General features: G+C 48.3%; 1 protein-coding gene across 3 annotated transcripts in view; it reads left to right on the top strand.

Annotated features, from left to right (window-relative positions):
* Positions 1 to 20,059, top strand: part of DENND2A (DENN domain containing 2A) — a 103,670-nt gene extending 83,611 nt beyond the window's left edge. For all 3 annotated transcript variants that reach the window (XM_070424031.1, XM_070424032.1, XM_070424030.1), the window contains 7 exons: positions 395 to 543; positions 10,064 to 10,241; positions 11,774 to 11,815; positions 14,880 to 14,997; positions 15,562 to 15,807; positions 17,327 to 17,413; positions 18,307 to 20,059. In XM_070424031.1, coding sequence (XP_070280132.1) covers positions 395 to 543; positions 10,064 to 10,241; positions 11,774 to 11,815; positions 14,880 to 14,997; positions 15,562 to 15,807; positions 17,327 to 17,413; positions 18,307 to 18,338 — 852 coding nt within the window. In that variant the 3' untranslated portion in view covers positions 18,339 to 20,059. The remainder of the gene's footprint in view (positions 1 to 394; positions 544 to 10,063; positions 10,242 to 11,773; positions 11,816 to 14,879; positions 14,998 to 15,561; positions 15,808 to 17,326; positions 17,414 to 18,306) is intronic.
* The last annotated feature ends 1,575 nt before the right edge of the window (positions 20,060 to 21,634 follow it).

The raw sequence follows: 21,634 nt of genomic DNA, 5'->3' as shown, positions 1-21,634 counted from the left end.
GAGTGAGCCTGTGACTCCATACCTCCAGGCGATACTTCCTCCTGAGACCCACGCTCACCTGCGGGGCTCTAAGGGACAGCACACAGTCAACAGCCAGAGAACTCTATGGGGAGTCCAGGAGAGCCTCGGGCCACTTTGATCCAAGGGCACTGCTTCCGCCGTCCTCTCCCCACCTCCGTCCGAACTGTCCTCAGTCTCATGGTTGAGTGCGAGGCACGAGCTTCCCTTCCACACGTACCTGCCCCCAGTGTCCTGGGTTCTTTCTTTTCCCGATCCCTTTCGTTTTCCTTCCCCTTTACCTTGCCAGTGGGCCACCCTTGCAGAGAACGACTTGTTGTGTGAGCGGCCTGGCTGAGTAGGCGGGCCCTTCACGGCTGCTCCTGTTTCCTGGCAGGTGATTGAACTGTGCCGCCCACTGGACTCCCGGCTCGAACATGTGGACTTTGAGTCCCTCTTCTCTTCTCTCAGCATCCGCCACCTGCTCTGTGTTTTTGCCTCCCTGCTTCTGGAAAGGAGGGTCATCTTCATCGCAGACAAGCTCAGGTACAACCTTGGCTACTTCTGATAAAGTGTTTGAATGGCAGGCAGTCTTGGACTGTCTGATGCCAGGGTGGGGGTAGGTGATGGCGTAGGATTTCAGAGGAAGCTCCTCTGGGGTGACAGTGGGAGTCAGTGGGCATCTAAGATGCAGGTTCGGAAGCACACGAGTGGTGTGGAACGAGGTAGGCCTGCACTGCTCTGCAACACTTACCTGGTATTGGGCCTACTTTTTACTCATTCTACTTTGTGTTGGGCACTCTACCATGTATGTGCTGGGGACAGGGGGAAAGGCCCAGAGCTGCCCTCAAGGAGCTCTCAGTACAGTGGGGTGACAGGGAAGAGAACAAACCGCCCAGTAGTGCTGTGAGTGCTCGCTAGAGGGTTGTGTCCTGGAGATGGAGAGGGCACTCACTCCCAGCACAGGCGTGGTCCCCCTGAGCCTCAGACATAGTCCAGGCAAAAGCAGCTGCCTGTACAAGGACGAGGAGACAGGAGGCTGAGCACAAAGCAGTTCACTGTGGCTGAGCAGAGCCTTCTTCGCTCTGAACTGAGGGCACAGGAGCCTCAGTGGCAGCTGCAGCTCCAGACAGCCTGCGATGTGGGCCCGGCTGAGAGGGCCCGCCGGCCAGAAGCAGACGAGGCCAGCTGAGGAGTCCATCTGGAGAGAAGGCCATTTGCCAAAACACAAAAATTGAAGCACTGTGGTTCAGAGAGGAAATACGCCTCTCAACTCTGGAAAACAAAAGGGAGGAAGAAGAAAAGAGAAGGAATGGAAAGGACAAAGCACATGAATGTGGAGCTCATCAGGGGGCGTGGTGGGAGATGGAATCCAGCCCCCCACCACCACGCCATCTGGTCACCTTGATGATGTTGCTTTTGGACGGCAGCCACTTGGCTCTCCCAGCCTGCTCCACCCTGTGTTCCAGCTCTTCACTCTCGATGTCACCGTTACTGTACTCCCTGGGCACTCCATCAGCTCAGCTTGGGAAGCAGGCCTGTCTCTGAGCTTGCAGCTGGTGCTGGGCGCTGGGCAGCTCTCCAAGCTCCCTGGACCCTGGGGAATTCAGACCAGAGAGTTCTCAAGGTTGAGGCCCTGGAAGCCAAGGATGAGTAATAACCCTTCAGTGACCGGGATCAGGTTTCATCACACTCTAGTAACTGTCTGTGTTCTCTGGCAGCTGTGCTCAGTGCCCCACTGTCTCTAGTTGTACATTCTCAGGCTTGACTTTGGGGGTGGGGAAAGGATGATCTTAGAAAGGCCTAGACCTAGGCTCAGAAGTCGGGGCATGTTCTCCACCTCTCTTGTCGCTTTAACTGCATACTTCTGGGGGCTTTGGCTCAGCCTTCCTTTTGGGGGCTCTCCAACCTCAGTTGCACCCCCTCCACTAACAAGCCAAGTCTGGCTCACCTGGAAGACATTGACATAGCTACTAATCAGAGCACAGAGACCCCACCAGAGAGCATCGTGTATGTGAGGTTACCGAGCAGGAAAGCCAGAACCCACCTACTCTCCTCCGGGCTGCTCCACCTAAGGGGGTTCCTCCAGGAGGAATCAACAAACACCCAGCTCTTTCTGGTTTGTGGGAAAAGAGCTATAGGAAATCAAGGGTTCTTGGGTTAAGTCCTGACAATTAGGGCTTGGGAGGCAGTGGCTGGCTGCCAGTAGTTTGACCTGAAAAAATCTACAAAGAAAGCCTTCCACATAAGTTTGAGCTGGTGCTTTCATCCTTATCAACTTGGCACAATTCTCTACCCGTTGCACGTGCACCCCTTCCTGGCCCTGTTCAGCCAGCAGTGGAAGCAAGCGCCTCATTCTTCTGGTTTCCGTCCATAGCCCCAATCTTTTCAACACCATAGAGGAGTGCATGAGAACAGGGCATGCCACACACTCAGTGCATGGCCCTGTGACATCCCAGGGTGGACCTCAGCCTGATTTACGCCTGTAGTCACTGTTGCCTGCATCCTCCCCCTAACACACAATTTATTTACTCATCATTGTTAGTGAGTCTGCCCACTGCAAGAGGAAATAGCAGAGTTGTGGCAAATATTGTATGAGTTATAAAAGGGTTTTAAGTGGAGCCAAAAATCTATCAAATCTAGAATAACATTTTTGTTCCGTTTCATCTTTAGGATGGACATTGAGTGTTTCTTAAGCTGTGTCAAGCCAAAGTCTGACAGATGGAAAAGAAAGAATGTTGTTGTGATGGCTTATTCTGTTGTCATAACAACCCAAATAAATATTTCTCTATACCCCTTTCTTCATTTCCCTAATGATAAACATTTTGTTTTTTTTAGTTTATTAATTTCAGTTCCCAAAGTTTTGTCTAACTCTATAGATGAGGCTGAATAATAAAGTCATAAGCTGCACATTAACAAATTTGTACAAAAGTTTTATATGGAACAGAGGTTTTTTCATTGTTTGTTTTTTATTCAAATACAAGTGAAAGTTTATTTAGAAAGTTATAGAAGTAGAAAAAGTGAGCCAGCTGGGCTGCATGGGCTCAGGAAACAAGTTACAGAGGCAAAAGGAGGACCCCTGGAGCTTAGGGGGGAGAGAGCGAGCAAAGGTACGCACCTTGAGGGAAGAAGAGGGAAAAAGGTGTGGGCTGCTCCAGAGAAAGAGAGAGAAGGGGACAGGGTTTTCAATATTCAAGAAATTTACTTTTTATCTTTTTATAGTGCAGTAACACCAGAAGCTGAATGACAGACTGCTAGCTAATGATATATCAAATCTTGACAAATACTGGAGTTTGAACCTTGGCTTTAACATATGGGTAACTACACAAATAAATTCATATGTAGCTGTGCACCTTTGTCCTTTTGTGTGCCTCTTTTGGTTCATTTTTTAAAATATATTTTTATTGATTTTAGAGAGGAAGAGAGAGATAGAAACATCAATGATGAGAGAGAATCCTTGATCGGCTGCCTCCGTGGGGGCTCAAGCCTGCAACCTGGGCATATGCCCCAACCGGGAATGGAACCTGATTCATAGGTCAACACTCAACCGCTGAGCCAGCTGGACTGCATGAGCTCAGGAAACAAGTTACAGAGGTGAAATGAGGACCCCTGGAGTGGCTGACAGTCTTAGGGATACATACAGGGTAGGCAAAAGTAGGTTTTCAGTTGTAAGTATGTGAAACAGAGTTAATAAAACTATTGTAACAATCATAACCGGGATTCCATACGAACAACTATAAACCTACTTTTGCCCACTCCTGCACATTCGCAGGCTTGATCCCCATTCGGGGACATTCGGGAGGTGGCCAATCAGTGATTCTCTCTCATCATTGATGTGTCTATCTCTCCCTCTCCCTTCCTCTCTGAAATCAATAAAAATATTTTTTTAAATGCAATTTTAGTGACACAGTAGCATCAGTCTGATTAAATATTAAGTTTTAACTACCTATTTTTGCCTGTGAATCCCAAGAAGACAACATTTGAAGCAATATTTAGAGAATAGCATAGTCACAGATTATTGTCCTCTACCCCAAACCCATCCTAACAGAACCTTGGGCTAGACACTTAATCCAGTTCTCTCAGAGTCAGGTCCCTCCCAGGGTGTGCTGGCTTTGTGTTGTCTTTGGGGGGTTTACTGTGGCAGCTCAAATCCTCTCCAACACTTTCATCTCTTAGTTCCTCAGAGTGAGATGTCAGCGTTGCTCTTTGGTCCTGTCTTCGCTTATGAGCCCTAGAAGTCTTGGTTCTTTCCAATTACAGCTATTGCCTGCTCCTCGTTCTCTATCGCTGTGTAGTTTACAGACATTAAATCTGGAAGGACATCAGAAATCATCTAGTCCACTTTCCTTATTTAACAGAAGAGGAATCTGAGGCCTGGAGAAGTGAAGGGCTTTACCTGAGATCACACAGTTTTCTTGAGGTCCAGCCTGTGTTCTTTTTAAACTCAGTGACACATTACTTCAGGGTTTGAAAGTACAGTCATGGAAATGTGGCAGCCACTGCATGGTGACGCTCACCCCCTCCCCACTAGGTCTCACCAGGCACCAGGCCAGACCAGTCTACCTGTCACTCCTGTTCCTGGGAATGATGCACTGGTAGGAGAGATGCTCTCCTTGGGATACTAAAGAATACTGACGGGCTCATCCTTCAAACTCCTGGGGTGTCTGTCTAGCTCAGGAAACTCATCATTTACTCTTCTGGTGGCATCCTAGGTGAGTGGGAAGGCAGTGAGCATAGTAACCCACTTATGGCACAGGGACTGGGCAGCACCAGAACTGAAGCGCCCTCTGCAGGAGAATGTTAGCACTCACAAGTGCATCCCGATGCCTGTGAACTCATGCTTCAGCATTCTAGGACCTGAACCTCACCTGCGCCCAGCTTTGCCCTAGGCCGTGGTCGGCAAACTGCAACTCTCGAACCACATGCGGCTCTTTGGCCCCTTGAGTGTGGCTCTTCCTAAGCTTTAGGAGTACCCTAATTAAGTTTATAACAATGTACCTACCTGTATAGTTTAAGTTTAAAAAATTTGGCTCTCAAAAGAAATTTCAATCGTAGTACTGTTGATATTTGGCTCTGTTGAGAGTTTGCCGACCATGGCCCTAGTGGGTTTGGCTCAGTGAATAGAGCATCAGCCCATGGACTGAAGGGTTCCGGGTTCAATGCTGGTCAAGGGCATGTACCTCGGTTGCAGGCTCAATTGGGGCTCGATCGTGCCGAAGGCAACCAATCCATGTGTCTCTCTCACATTGATGTTTCTCTCTCTCTGTCTCGGCCCCTCCCTTCCACTCTCTCTAAAAATCAATGGGAAATATCATCAGGTGAGGATTAAAAAAAAACAAAAAACAAAACCTTTGCCCAGCTTTTAACCCTGGGTCCCAGCCAAACTCCCACTGGGCATCTCCTCCCTCCCTCACTTCTATACAAATTGTTCACAGCTTTGTCACTGGTGTTCCTGTCCTCCACCCCCACTATAATATGAGTCAGCTGCCGGGCTCTCTTCCTGGGCCTTCCCTCAGCAGCACTGCCTCTCCTCCACCCAGCAGATGCTCGGTGAGGCTGTGTGGCAAGCGTGCTTGGAGTCACCTGAGCATCCCCAGAACCAGAGACTATTCTTCGCACATTCACCACTCCCACCCCCCCCACCCCCACCCCCGAAGGCTCCTATGGCCTTCACAAGTCAGGGAATAATTTCGTTAGCATTTGCAGCAGAGATGGAGAAAAACACTTCAGCTACACTTAAAATAGTCCCTCTTTTCTCCTCTGCCACTTATTTTTGTGGAAAGGCTACCACTAACTGATTATTTGCAGAATTTGACCTTTCCTTCTAGTGTTTCCAGAGGCATTTTTTAGGAGAAGAATGATGTGGGCTTGAGAGCAAGAGGAACAAGCCGCTCCTCAGTCTGTCATGTTCCTGCTGCCCTGCCTCCTGCACCAGCCACCAGGGTGTTCATGCTAACCAGTTGTGGAAACTCTTGGGTGTAGCTGCAACAGAGACCATTTAAAAAACAAAAAACCACTCGCTAGGAAAAATAGTCAATAGTGGCAATACCTACCTCCCTGTCCAGCAGGTTACCCAGTTGAGTTGTCATCATTTGTCCCCTCGAAGTTGAATACCATTATCCTTTAGCTCACTGCATTCCAGTTACCTGAATGAATTTTCTCTTTCCGTACATTTATTCCCCCTGGTGTTGCTTATCATTGTTTTAAAAACTGGTTCCAACCACCTTTGTTATCCAGTTGGCTCATACTGCCGCTGAACCAGGGTCTCCTCACCCTCTGGGGGCCTGCCCAGCTCTGCAGGGCAGCGTGAGCTTCTACCAGGAGACAGCACAGCGCGTCCTCCTTCTAGGGATGAGGCACAAGAAAGCGAAAGGGACGCCGAAACCGGTTTGGCTCAGTGGAAAAGAAAGCGAAAGGGAGCTGGGGGGGGGTGGGGAGCAGGGGGCAAGGGTGTTGAACAGATGTGTTTTTTACTGCAGTGATTGAGAAAAAGTCAAAGGCTTCTGGCTCCATTCTTCTTGCTGTATCTCTTTCGTCTGCTCCAGTCTGCAGGGCTCTTCTATCCTCCTTCTCCCCCCACCCTCCCCCACTGAACTCAGAGATGACTTGCACCCATTTTGGCCTCAGGGACTTTAGTTATAAAGTTCAAAAGAAAATGAACTCTATCTCTAAGATTACTCCCAGGTCAAAAGTTCTGTGATTCTGTACCTTCCCTGGAGTCAAAAGTGCTTGAACCACAACTCTGAAATGTAAAAGGACTCTTAAACATGAGTTCTGTGTTTTTATTCTTTTAGTGAGTTGACGAAAGTAATAGTTTCAAAGACTGGAGATGTAGACCACAGATGACAGCGTCTACTACCTAAACTGTCACATGATCCACTTCTTCCTCCAAGTAATATTTAGGAACTTATAACAAATGTGCTATAAAAAGAGATGGGTTTCATACAAAATGCTTCTTCATTCAGGGAATTCTTGTTTACTAGTAAAGTCTTTTAAGGGACTCCCTCTGGTCACTTGGAAATGAAAGCTAACATCCCAGTAAGACACGTAACATATCAAAGTTCCAACTCAACCATTGCTCTTTACCCGTCTCCACCCCCAATTCGCTAGTCCAAATCATTGGTTTCCTTTAACTGCAGACTACCATGAGAAATACATTTTACATTCAGACCCAGTACATGCAACACACACATGTACACAGATCATGTACTAGTACAACTGAAAACATACAGCAAACTCTTTTTTTTCAAACTCTTAGTTTTATTCTATTCTTTTTGTTGTTTTTAATGCTAATTACAACCTATTAAAAGTATTTTAGGACTCTAAAATGGGCTGCAAAATATAGTCTGAAAAGGCAGCTCTAGACACAACTATGTTGTTTAGAGTTTAACTTCCTAGGTTTTTGTTGTTGTTGTTTTTAATCCTGACCCGAGGATATGGAGAGAAAAAGAGAGAGAGATAAATCGGTTGCCTTCTGTATGGGCCTGGACCGGGGATCCAAGCCACAACCCAGCTCTGTGCCCTGACAGGACTCGAACCAGCAACCTTTCAGGGCACAGGAAGACGCTCCAACCACCCGAGCTACTCCGGCTGGGCTAGCCTCCTAGTTTTCTAAGTCAGGACCTCACAACTACAGTATATCAACAGACAAATTTTGTGGACTGATCACACACCAACACAGATCAGCCCTAAAATCAAAAAACCTTAGAACAAAGTAAATGCTACACATTCAGTGACCTATAGAGCAAGGAAATGAAACACAAATGCTAAGCAATTCACTATAAGTATTTAACATTCTTGACCCTCTGGGAGAAAGCAGTGCCTTTGGGGGAAAAGTTTTTCTGCTTGAGAGCAAATTCTCGAAAGACAGAAGTCACTTCACCCCAAGCTGGTGGCTGAATTATTAATAGTCTCTCCTTGGCATAAGTCCTAACTAAATTGTTCTGTCTCGCTCTTACTCAGCTAATAAAGAAGGTATTACCATATAGTGATTTGAAGGAAACTGGCGTAGCATCTTTCTTATTTTGGGGGTGATCATTCGAAAGAAAAGACAAGGACTAAATACCGTTGAAACATGTGGATGCTATGCTACTAAGCAGTATGTCCTGACTCCAGTGACTATTATGAGAATGATTGTTTGCCAAGACAGGGGACAGGAGCGTTAGGAGACTCGCACTGGTACATGCACAGATTCAGCATTGCCCTTATTAACTTCAGGCCCCAGTGTGGGTGGGTGAAAAGAGGACTAATGTGGACTTTAGGATGTTTCAGGGGGTGCTGGATTCAGAGGAACTCGCTTGGAAGTTTATGAATACTTTTTATTGTGGTAAAATATACATAACACACAGTATATCATTTTAATCATTTTTACACACACAATTCAGTGGCATTAAGTACATTCACAATGTTTGCAACTGTCACTACTACCCATTTCTAGAGCCTCTTCTTCATCTCAAACTGAAACTTTGGACTCATTAACCCCTCATTGCCCACTCCCCTAACCCTGGTAACTTCTCTTCCACTCCCTATCTCGATGTATCTGCCCATCCAGAGTCCTCCGGTGTAATGGAATCATACAATATTTGTCCCTTCCTCTCTGGCTCGTTTCACTTGCTGGCCAGTATCTTTTAATCACCTCTTTTCTCCTGAAGCCAGCACTAAGTGACTTTGTTCATGAGCTCAGGAAGGTTTATGGCAATGAGATTATAGCTGCCTGGCATCATGGGGACTAGTAAAGGAGCAGCCATGTGTCCAGAACTCAGCCTCCTCGAAACTTTCCCTACACGGAGCGCAGCCAAGAACCAGGGCAAAGGCTGGGAGGTGCCCGCGCCCTGAAGAGGACACAGTGCACTCAAGGGGAACCCACTGGACCCGAACCCACTGGACCCTCACTTTTATTTTATTCTTACATTACACCAACTTCTCACGAGCTCCTGGAGACAGCATACTAGGGTAAGAGGAGAGGGGAGCTGCTGCAGCAGGCTCACCGCAATGAGGAGTGATTGCAAGGAAAAGAGAAAGCCAGCTCTCGCTCACCTCAGACGGCCACAGTCATCACTGTCTTCGCACAGTAGAACTGACATTCCAAAGGATCGTCCCAAATAATCCACCCATTCACTGGATAAACTGAGAGTGGATCCAGGCACTGTGCAAAGTGTGTGGAGAGTAGTTAGGAAGGCTCGGCACTTGCCAACAAAAGGCTACAACATGGTCATTATTCTTTAAGAGAGACGCCCCTGTAATTGGGGCGGGGGGGGGGGGAACAGTCCTCAAACAAACAAAAAAAATATATATATATATATATCCTATATAATAAAGAGCTAATATGCTAATTAGACCAGATGGCGGAACCAACTTCCAGAATGACCAGTGGGTGGGGGGCAGGGCCGAGGAGCCACCAGGCAGCTGAGGCTGTGAGGGCTACGCTTGCACGAATTTCGTGCATCAGGCCTCTAGTATGTATATAGTAGAGAGAGAGAGAGAGAGAGAGACTCCCAGTATTTCCCTTATGTTGGTATATCTTGAAGTTTGGAATTCTAGGCAAGGGTAACTAGACCTGAGCTTCACTTTTACAAAACAGAGTCATTTGGAGCTGGCTGCTGCCACGCGAATACCCACGGAGTTACCCATTCCCCCGACTGGCTGAGAGGATGTGTGGGAGAGAACAGGAAAAGGCCCCTGTTAGAATATTAGTAGAATATTAAGCGTCTTCAGGAGAAGCGTGAGCATCCTGAGAAGAGAGGCTTTAGTCCTCTGGGTTTGGTCTTGAACAGGGGGCAGGGTCGGGGGGGTGGGGGGGGCGGTGAGGAAAAGGCGTAGCAGTGAATGGGGCTCACATGTGAAGGCACACTTACAAAAATTGGCCAGAGCATTAACTTTGTCCCTCTGGCCATGTCTCAGAGCCTCAAGGAAACTGCACTTGCCTGGAATAGCCTGTGTCAGGCTCTGTTACATGACACACCTAATATGTGCAGGATGCCTTTTCAACGTGCCTTGGGAGGTGTGCAAGCGTTTCTCTCTGGGCCCTCCCTGAACCCACCCCTCCCGCTCTTCTCTCCCGCTGCAGCACGCTATCCAAGTGCTGCCACGCAATGGTGGCCATCACCTACCCCTTCACCTGGCAGCACACCTACATCCCCGTACTGCCGCCAGCCATGGTTGACATCGTGTGCTCGCCAACGCCCTTCCTCATCGGGCTGCTCACCAGCTCACTGCCGCTGCTCAGGGAGCTGCCCCTGGAAGAGGTGAGCTCCTGGGATGTCCCTGTGCCCTCCCGTGGGGGGCAGAGGGCAGAGGGCAGAGGGCAGAGGGCAGAAGGAGGTGCTCCCTAGGGGATGTCTCTGTTCCCTTCCCATGGGGGACAGAGGGCGGTGCTGCCTAAGGCTGTGTGACAAGCAGTGTCAGGGGAGCAGGGGACCCCACAGCTTTATTTATGAGATAGCCACTCCCCCCAAGTCTGCAAAGAGGTCCTTTATCATATCAGTAAAAAGGCAACCGCCAAAATGTTCTTAAGGATCAAGTTCCGGTTTACAGGGGTGCATCCAGGTGTGGAGGCGGGTCTATGGTTATTGAATCCCAGCCCCTTCCTCTAGATCAGTGGTTCTCAACCTTGGCTGCACATTAGAATCACCTGGGAATCTTTTTAAAATCCTGATTTCTGGGCCTCGTCCTCCGGAAATTCTGTTTCTTTGTTACTAATGTTGTGGCCCCACCCCATAACAAAGAAACAGAATTTCCGGAGGACGAGGCCCAGAAATCGGGATTTTTAAAAAGATTCCCAGGTGATTCTAATGTGCAGCCAAGGTTGAGAACCACTGCTCTAAATAGTGTCTGAGAACTCCCAGCCACCGGAGAGGGAACAGCGGGCACTAGATGATGCCACTCTCTCCTGAACCCCTGGAAGTTAAATTGGGTCCCCAGATGTGGCTCCTCTAATTGCCCAGGTGGTCCTAAAATCGCATTAATATTAACCAGGTGTGAGTTCGTGAGCTGCAAGAAGTTTGGATGCCCTATGATCCCTAACATGGCTCGGTTCAGTCCTATAGGGTGTTTGAGAAGGAAGGAAAAGCCCCTTCAGCCCTGGGCGGGGTCCTGGGATGTTAGCGCCCATATTCTAGCTCTTTGTGGAAACCCGGTGGCCATCAGGCCCCACTCTTCCTCTCTCAGGGCCCTGCAAGCAAAGGCCCGGCACCTGCGTCGCCCTGGTTCTGGCCCTGGGTCTCAGCCCGCTCTGGGGACAGAGAGGAAGGTGCTTTATCCGAAAGCCTGACTAAGGAAAGCCCAGCAGCTGGATTTGCTCTCCAGCTGGATCCACGGCTCTGGGTTTCTCCCTCCTCTCCCATTAAGAGAAATGACAGGGCCAGTTGGTTATCTGAGAGAAAGGAGAGAGAGCCCTGGGTTGCAGAGACAGTCAAGTGGAAGGGGCACAAGTGGGGCCTCTAGCCTCTTTTCCCCACCCCAGTAACCCATGCACTGAAAGCAGCCTGAGAGGCTCTGCCTTAGCCAGTCGGGAGCAGGGCAGGGAGTCCAGCCATGGCACACACATGTTCCCGCCTGCGGTTGCAGTGTTGAAAGCATGGGATTCAGAAAAGCCCTTGCTCCCCACCTCCCTTCTTCATCACTTGTGGCCACAGTGGCAATGTCAGGAAACCACAAATGGCCCACTCCACCCCACCCCCACTGCCTCTTTGGTGCCAAGACAGAAAAAGGCTAAGAGCCCATCGCTATATCCCAGAAGCCCTGGTGACAATAATAGTTCCTTTTCCTCATCTTGCAGGTCCTGGTAGTCGACCTCGTCAACAATCGGTTCCTCAGACAGGTGAGTGAGAACGCCAGCTTCAGCCCGCTGCTCGCTCTCTTTTTACCTCTCTGGTGTTTGGGGCTCAGCTTTCCAGCTCTGCGAAGGCTCCTGGGTGGGCCTGGGCATTCCCAGTCCCCAGCCAGGGCTGGACTGAGGAGAAGCCAGAAGGCAGGGGCCAAAGAAGGGGCGTTTAGCAAAGGATTGATCCCCACGTCTTCTGTCACAAATGGTTTTCTAACAATTAAAATCTTTGCATAGGTTTGCCTATAGACTCTTGTCTTTTTCAACATGCTTTTAAAAAATATTTGAGAACAAAGTTTATGATATAATATTAAGTGGGAAAAATTAGGATGCAAAATCATATACATTTTTTACGTGTTTTTTTAAAAAAGGAGAAAGAGAATATATATATTCTAAACAACTTGGAAAGGAAAACTCACCAAAACATTAATGCTGATTTGGGGAGAATGAAAGGGAGACAGATTATGAGTGACTTTAAATTGTTTTCAAGCTTTCATGTATTTTCTATAATGATTATAAACTACTTTCATTATTACAAAAAGTAATGCACAATTATTTTCTCACTTATCATTTGCCAGAGAGGTCTAACTCCTACCAGCTCTCCTACAAAGAACATTACAGGCAGGCTTTAGGGGTATTCTATTGCATTGCTTTTAAACTTGGAGCTGCCACCCTAGAAAGTTCTGTCTGTTGTGGTAATGCCATTTTCTATCCTTAGTTCCACTCACTTTTATTCCCAAAGGCCCTCAGGGAGGCCCTTCCCCCGGGCTCTCCTATGCTGAGACCCAGATAATAAAGCCAGCTTTTTGTTTATATGTTTGTTTTTATTTGAGAGAGAGACATTGATTTGTTGTTCCACTTATTTATGTATTCATTGGTTAATTCTTGTATGTGCCCTGACCGGGGATCAAAACCGCAACCTTGGGGTATCAGGACGATGGTCTAACCAACTGAGCTCCCAGCCAGGGCCGTAAAACCAGCTTTGATCCACTGGTCATCTGCCCTGGCCACGTGCCCTGATCAGCACCAACCACCTGACAGGGTAGGGCAGTGGGAAACAGTTCTTGTGTAGCCACTAAGTTCCAAGCTTTTTCACAAGGTAATTGTATTGTATTTAATATTGTTCCCAAGCTTTATAAAATATTATTGACATATACATAAGCGTAAGGTGTACAGCATGATGGTTTGATATGTATATATATTGTACAGTGATTACCAGAATAAGTTTAGTTAACACGGCCATCACCTCACATAACTACCTTTGTGTGTGTGTGTGTAGTGATTAACATTTAAGATCTACTCTCAATAACTTTCAAGGATGTAATACAACATTGTTAACTTAGTCACCATGCTGTACCTTAGAGCCCCAGAACTTACTCATCTTAGAGCTTGGACCAACATTTCCCCCAACACCAGCATCTAGCAGTCACCATTCTACTCTCTTTCTAATAAGTTTTGGGTTTTTTTAGATTCCAAATATCAGTGAGAACATACAGTATTTGTCTTTCTCTATCTGATTTATTTCTCTTAGCATAATACCCTCCAGTTTCATCCATGTTGTTGCAAAAGGTAGGATCTTCTTCTTTTTATGGCTAAATAATATTCCTCTTTGTGTGTGTACACATGTATCTGTGTCTGTGTGTATGTGTGATGTTTTCTTTACCTGTTCATCCACTGATGAACGCTTAGGTTGTTTCCACGTCTTGGCTGTTGTGAATAATGCTGCAGTGAATATGGATGCAGTTACCTCTTCAACATAGTGATTTCATTTCCTGATGTTTCCATCTCTCCCTCTCTCTCAAATCAATTTCTTAAAAAATATATTAAAAAGAGATTATGCTTTCTCCAGTGAATATTCTTGGCTCCCTTGTGAACTGTCAATTGACCATATATGTGTGGACTTATTTTTGGACTATTGATTCTGTTTCACTGGTTTATATGTCTGTTTTTTATGCCAGTACCATATTGTGTGTTTTTTTTATTTATTTCTATTTTTTAACTTATCTTTATTGTTGAAAATATTACAGATGTCCCCTTCTCCCCCTCCCCCCACCCCCGCCCATTGACCCTCTTCACACACCCCCATACCTACCACACTATTGTTTGTGTCCGTGGATTATGCATATATGCATATAAGTTATTTGGTTAATTTCTTCCCATGCCACCACCCACCCCCGTTCCCGCTGAGATTTGACAGTCTGTTCCATGCTTCCATGTCTCTGGGCCTGTTTTGTTCATCAGGTTATTTTGTTCATTAGATTCCACATATAAGTGAGATCATGTGATATTTGTCCTTCCCTGACTGGCTTACCAGTACTGTACAGTTTTGATTACTTTGTTAAAGTTGGAAATCAGGAATTGTGATGCCTCTAACTTTGTTATTCTTTCTCAAAATTGCTCAGTCTATTTGGACTCTTGTATTTCCCTATAAATTTTAGAATTGTTTTTTCTATTTCTGTGAAAAATGCCATTGGCATTTTGATAGGCATTACATCGACTCTGTAGCTCACTTTGGGTAGTATGGGCATTTTAACATTAATTCTTCCAATCCATGAACACAGGATATCTTTTCATTTACCTGTATCTTCAGTTTCCTTCATCAGTGTCTTGCCCATTGCACTTAATCTTCACAATGAGGTAGATATTGACAAATGGGGAAACTGAGGCTCACACAGCTTGTAAGAAGTGGAATCAAGATTCAAACCTCAGACCCCTGTTGTTCCTTCCACTAGACCAGTGGTTCTCAACCTTCTGGCCCTTTAAATACAGTTCCTCATGTTGTGACCCAACCATAAAATTATTTTCGTTGCTACTTCATAACTGTAATGTTGCTACTGTTATGAATCGTAATGTAAATATCTGATATGCAGGATGGTCTTAGGCGACCCCTGTGAAAGGGTCGTTCGACCGCCAAAGGGGTCGCGACCCACAGGTTGAGAACCGCTGCCCTAGACTGAGCTGTGCAGGCCTGCCAGGCAGTGCACCCATGTGTCCTGCTGGCCGGGCACGGCACCACCTCCAGAAGCAGGGCGATGGCCCACCTGTCCTTTCTGCCTTACAGATGGACGACGAGGATTCCATCCTGCCACGGAAGCTTCAGGTGGCCCTGGAACACATTCTGGAGCAGAGAAATGACCTGGCCAGTGACCAGGAAGAAGGGCCCCCCGACTGCAAGCACGGTAAGTGCTCAGCCCCTCCAGACTGCATCTCTCTCCATCGTTAATCAGGGAGCAAATGGACAATGGCCAAGCACTCCACTTGACATTGAGTTAAGTAAGAAAATAGGCAAGAGAGGGATGCAAGGAGGAAAACTGGGTGCTCAACCTTCTCACCTGGATCTCATTTTAACAATGAACTAGGAAAAGTTCTCTCACTTCCCCCATTTGGTCCTAAAATATCTGTTGGAAGGAGGGAAAGAGCCCTGACCAAGAGTATGTACCTGGGTTGCAGCTTTAATCCCTGGCCCCTGTCAGGGTGCGTGCGGGAGGCAATCAATCACATCGATGTTTCTCTCTCTCTCTCTCTCTATGTGTGTGTGTGTTCACTCTACCTAAAAAAAAACAAAAAAAAATAAGGAAAATAAACATAATAAAAGGGAGGAAAAGAAATAATTTAATACCTTTGGGTAACCTTTTTATGGATCAGTAGGATTTTTCCTCGAGAGAACTAGAAGTTGCTTGTATTACCAGTTGGCTTGTCTCAGAGGCTCTGACCCTCACCCGCTGGCCCTTCCTCTTGCTCAGGCCCTGAGTCCAGCCCCTTGAACCAGGTGGTGTCTGAAGCCTTTGTCCGCTTCTTCGTGGAGATCGTGGGCCATTACTCCTTGTTCCTGACGGTGGGCGACCGTGAGGAGAGGACCCTGCAGCGAGAGGCCTTCCGCAAAGCCGTCTCCTCCAAGAGCCTGCGCCGCTTCCTGGAGGTTTTCATGGAGACCCAGATGTTCCGGGGCTTCATCCAGGAGCGAGAGCTGCGTCGACAGGATGCCAAAGGTCAGAAGGCATCTTCCCTGCATCTTCCCTGAGACAGATGGAGGTGCCCGGGCAGACGGGAGCAGCTCTCGGCCACCTCTGGAGAATGTTCACTTTTGCACATCTGAGCTTCTGAATCTACCCTGACGCCTGTCTCCTCAGACAGCTCTTCCCCCCACTAGCCTGTCCCAGAGCACTTTCCGGGTTCTGGTGACAGTTCTCCATTTGTTCCATTCTTTCCAACTCGAGGAAACTCTCGTGGACACCCTTCCTTCCTCTCTCTCTGTGGTTCCTTTGTCCTTTCCCACAGGCCTCCTCTCGTCCCTTCTGCCCCCCTTTCCTGCCCCTCTCCACCGTGGAGCAGGCAGGAGCCACCTGGGATGGGATAGAGGAGAGAATGGCCCACAGCCTCTGCTGAGCCTGCCTGGCTGGGAGCTTGTGGATCATCCATTCTCCTCCCTCACTCTCTCTCTTCTTGGAGTTCATCTCTCCTACCTTCTCCTTGTCCCTGTCAGCTGGGTTCTATCACACTTCCTGGGCTGGAGGAGGGGGAGGAGGAGGTGTGAGAAAAGAGGATAACCGGTGACTGGGATTCCTGTCTCTTTCTTATGTCATCTTAAGCCCTTTTGGGGACCTGACAACTGGAAATGTTGGGAAAGGCTGTCACAGATGGGAGTTAGACCTGAGTAGGGGCGAGGTGCTCACCACCGAGGAGTGGCCGAGCAGCGGCCAGGGAGGGTCCCGGGGGAGCTGCTGGCCCACGCCTCGGTGTCCTCTGGTGCTGTGATGGCACAGACTGAGTTAAGGAACGAAACCATTCCCAGAGCTCCTTGCAAAGTAAAGACAGAGGCTGCCACGCTTCCGGCAGTTCTGATAGGTGGTATGTGAAGAGACAAAAAGTTGATCTGATGAAGGGACCTGTTAAAGAGGCCTGCTGGGTACACATACTGGTAGGTACCTGTTTACAGACCACGATTTGATAGAGAGGTCCAGACAGCAAAGCTTAAAAACAGTACGGAAGGAGCCCACTGTCCACGAGGACCAGAGAAATGAAGACAGTACCTGAGGCTCAGACCCGGGCTGAGCACTGAGGCCCCTGAGAGGTGGCCTGCCCAGCCTTCCTGAGGTCACAGGTGGCAAACAGATTCATTCCCAGGAGGCCACACCACGTGGCCAGGGACCCTCTTAATGGGAGAACACGAGGAAAAGGGAAACTCCAGGAGTTCCCGAGAGCCATGACCATCTGGTTCATCTTGAAACCGTGTGCCTGGCACAGTGGAGACACTTGGAAGGTGTTTGTTGAGTAAAAATAGGATTTCGTGTGGGAGCTGGCTTTACAGCTTTCCAAAGACAGTTATTGCACAAAGTTGGGCAATTATAGGGGTCATAAAAACTCTTATAAACCTATGATTCAGAGCATGTTTATAGGAGCAGCTCATCTCAGAAGCAAGTTCCTCTTTTCTGTGGCAGTAAAGAAACGGGTATGGTTAGAAGTGCCCAGAGAGGGAACTATACTGACTGGGATATCTCTTGTCAACAGGTCTGTTTGAGGTCCGAGCCCAAGAGTACCTGGAGACACTCCCCAGTGGAGAGCACAGTGGTGTCAACAAGTTCCTGAAGGGACTAGGTAAGGCCAAGGGTCTCGGTCCCCATCACCAGCCTCTGGTCCGTGGCTCCTGGCCAGTTCCTCCACTGGAGCCGGCTCCGAAATAACACAGAGCTCCCTGGCCTGTGCTGGGCAGGCTAAGTCGGCATTGTAGCCTCCTGTTCCAGTCTGACTCCAAAGTATAAACAGAGGACACAGAGGCCCCTCCCTGCTCTCCTGGCTCCTGGGCTGTCTCACTACCTTTGGTCACTGTCATCTCCCTCACTCCTGAGTCTTCTGGGCACTGAGCTTAGGAAGCAGGGTGAGCGGAAGCAGGCAGGGTGTCTGGCAGCACAGAGCTGGCCCAGCCTCCCTGTGCCCTGCGAAGTGGAAATGTAAAAGTGAGAGGACTCCGGCTCACTCAGTAACAAGGCCCTGCTGGGAAAAGGATGAAGAGGAAATCACCAAAGAGGAAGGAGGCCCTAGCTGGGTGGCTCAGTTGGTTAGAGCGTCGTCCCGATAGCCACAAAAGAGGAACAGGACGCAGGCCCCAGTGAGGAGGAGCTGTGCGGTGAGGACCACACGGGCACCTGTGGCGGGGCCTGCTTGTCCCTCACAGGGTGGACAGATGGCCACTTGGGGTGGGACTTCCCACTCACCGCACCGCTGGGAGTTTCCTCACTTGGCTCCTCGGGGACCCGTTACGTTCAGAGATTCCAACTTACCATTTCAGAAGCAGTGTCTGCAGCTCTTCCTTGAGTCCAAGGAAGATCCCTTTTCCTTGGGGAGGTGCAGAGGCTGCGAGGCACAGAGTGAGGCTCCCTCCTGGCTGGCGTGGGAGGCACGGTTGGCCACACTGCAGCTGGGAAGAAAGGGGAAGAGTTAACTCAACCTCCTTTCTCTCCTGGTGAAATGCTCTCATTTTCTTTTTTTAGGCAATAAAATGAAGTTTCTCCACAAGAAATAACCCTCAGCCTGGACTTGAAGGAAAAGTTCCTCCCAGAGCAACCACGTGTTTAAAGACAGTACTGGTGGCCTTTCTGAAAAGTCGTCCCTGGTCATCCCAGCTCTGCTGGGTCAAGGCCAGAGTGGATTCTGGCCGCTACTGGGTTGTCCCCAGGCCCTGGGGTCCCAGAGCTGCCCGGCAGGTGCTGCTGCTTCAGAACACCCCGGAAAGGGGACCTGAGACCAGGCCTGTCACCGACATTCAGATGGATTGTTTTGGTTGCTGGTTTGGGGATTTTTAATTTTTTTTAAATCTTAGATATTAAAAAAAAGAAAAATGTTTGGGCTTTCTTTTTATTATGCCAGGGCTAAGAAAACTATCCTGCCCTGTGTCATCTTTCCCTGGCTCACCCTGCCTGGCATTCCTCCTCTAGGCCAAAATGGGGACAAATGCGGGTGTTAGGGAGATGCTGTGGTGACCCCTACAGACGCTGGACTCAGAGGTTCAGGGCAGAGCCCTCGGGGAAAGGATTGGCCCTTCTGTGGAGGAGTCGGATCTGGGCTCCAAGGATTTTGACTTCCTGGGAGAAGCTGCACCCAGAGTGGCCAGTGATGCCACCTGGTGGCCGAGGCCATTGCTGTTGGGCCTCCAACTCCTCTCCCAAAGGGGCCTGACTTCTGGGCCGCCCGCCCACCTCTTCTCTTTTCTCTTAGAAGCCTTAGCACTGTCCACTGCCCAAGCCGAGCCGTCCATGACTTTTGAGGTACACACAAAAAGAGGAAATCTTAAGATCTATTAATAAAACGTTCTTAGGGTCCCAAAGTTTATGATCATAAAGTATCATGGAGCACACCCTGTACCACATAAAGCCATGGCTTTGACCCTACTCCCATTTATACTGTATGAAATAGTCCCATCTCGTTGTAGGGACCCAGATCAGCAGAGACGAAATGGTGGGTGGATAAATGGAGGGACGTTTGTAAAGGAGAGCGAGCATCAAAGTTTGGAGACAGCTTCGTGAGACTTGTGAGGCCATCAAGGCAGCTTGCCCTCCTACAGAGGACCCAGCGGGGTGGGCAGCACAGGCAAGTTCTCAAAGCAGGCCTTGGCACCACCGCGGCCACCCGCCGCCCGCCCGCCACTGCGCACCCTCCAGTGCATCCCCTCTGGATGGCACCAGCAACCACGACTGAACACACAAAAGATGTGCTCTCATCATGGCAATGGCCCTGGCCTATGCTGCCTGGCGAGGCCCTTAGCCTTTAGGGTGCTGGGAGCAAGAAGCCTTCTGAGGAAAGAAAAGAACAAGAAAAAAAGGAGGAGGTTGACTTCTCATTCCACATTAGGGATTCTTACCTGGAGTCATGGACCATCTCTCCAAATTATATTCAAGATTTGGTGTGCCCATTCATTTTCCAGGGGAGAGGATGCATGGCTTATATCAGATTCATAAAAGGTTCCCAGGAGCCCCAAACTGATAGGAGCCAGGCTGTGCATAACAATTAACCTGGGTAGGTGTGTGCTCTGGGGTTTGGGGGGAAGACTGAATGAGAATCTCTGAGTGTGGGGGCTCAGGAATTGTACCTAACAAGCTCCTCAGATTAGTTAACTTTATTAATACCAATATTCTGCCCAGAGATGATCATTTTTAATATTTTGGAATATACTTTCTTTTCTAACTTATTTTATATTATATTGTTTACTTAACACCGCCAAGTGAATAAACATACCTTTTATCAATATTTCTAATGGCTGTATATTCTATTTTATAGATCCACTAAAAGTTATTTTACCAATCCTCTACTCGTATGCGTGCAGGCTATTTCCAGTTTTTAATATAAAGGGCATTGAAAAAAGCATCTTCGTACAAGTATCTCAGCACATTTGCTCTATTTTCGTTTTAATTTTTGCCTGGAGTAGATTATCCATCTAGAAAATGCCCAGGTCATGAGCATACAGGCTGACCTTCACAAATGACCACGTCTGTGTGACCAACGCCCAGGCCAGGAAGCCGACCATCACGGGCCCCAGGAGCCCCTCCTGCCGCCTTCCCGACGTCCCTCCCATCTACTCTGCAGAGGTTTAAACTAAACCAACTAACAAATGGTCTACAACTTGCTAAGTGGGAAGGTAGGCTGGGGAGGGTCAGAAGCAAGAGAAAAGCGTAGAGTTGTGATTCCTGCCCACAGTCTAGGGCAGATTCTCGATGGGTGATGCTGTGTGGGTTGAAGAGCAGAGCATGGGTGCCCTAGATCAGGTCACCATCTGTCCAAGAACCAAGACCTCCAATTCCATCAAAGCATATATTTTCCACGAAGAATGTGTTGTGTTTGGAAACATTCGTTACTGTGCTTCAATTCACGGTGAAGCACAAGGTCATGAAAAATAGCTGGAGCAGGATTGCCGGGTGGGTTTCACTGCTATGGAATATCGGAGACATGGGTGGACGAGGGAAGCGGTGGTGAGGGCAAGTACAGCTGGCAGATCTTGGTAGGAGGCCGCAGGTAGCGAGCGTGATGGGGAAGAGGAAGAATGAATTCTCAGAAATGATCACAAAAACTTCTTCCTACTCATAAGAATAATGGTATCAGCTGCCATTTATGGGCACTTTTTACCCATCACTGTGTTGGGTTCCTCACATGTGTTATTTGAACACTGGAAGGTAAGCTGCAGGGACTGTGTCCATCAAGGTCCCTGCTGAGTTTCCAGAGCCTAAAGCCAGTGCCTGGCGCTTACCAAATGTTTGCTAACCAAAGAAACAGGTCCCACAGCAGGACTAAGAGTTACTCTCTCTGTCGCAGGCAGCAGGCTCATTAGACATGGATGCAGAGCCCACAAAGCCAAAGGCGTCAACCTTGCTGACTAAGAGCCGTTCCCAGCATCTCTGAGACTTTGTCTCAGCACTAGGCACCTACCTAAGAGACCACAGTAACAATCAGAAGGTTGCTGGTGAGTGTGAAGTCAGAGCAAAGGGCACTGGAGAGTCTGGAGGCGCATCCCAGAGGGGCGGGGAGCAGGACAGACTTCACTGTCCCCCAGAGGGCCTGTGTCCGGGTAATACTGGATAACCCTGCTGACTTCTTGGTCCTTGGCATCCCTCCACCCCATTTCTTTATCTTTTTATTTTCTATGAGTGAAATTCACATATTTTTTTAATTTATTGATTAGAGAGAGAGAGAAGTATCTATTCGTTGTTGCATTTATTTATTCATTCGTTGGTTGATTCCTGCATGTGCCCTGATGGAGGATTGAACCTGCAACGCTGGCATATCAGGACAACACTGAAACCAGCAGAGTTACCTGGCCACAGCTCACAT

The sequence above is a fragment of the Myotis yumanensis genome, unplaced genomic scaffold (genome assembly GCF_028538775.1).
Source record: "Myotis yumanensis isolate MYYU_CA2020_CCGP unplaced genomic scaffold, mMyoYum1.0.hap1 SCAF_9, whole genome shotgun sequence".
NCBI lineage: Eukaryota > Metazoa > Chordata > Mammalia > Chiroptera > Vespertilionidae > Myotis > Myotis yumanensis.
Note: the sequence above shows the minus strand (reverse complement) of the source record. Positions and strands in the feature narration are given on the sequence as shown.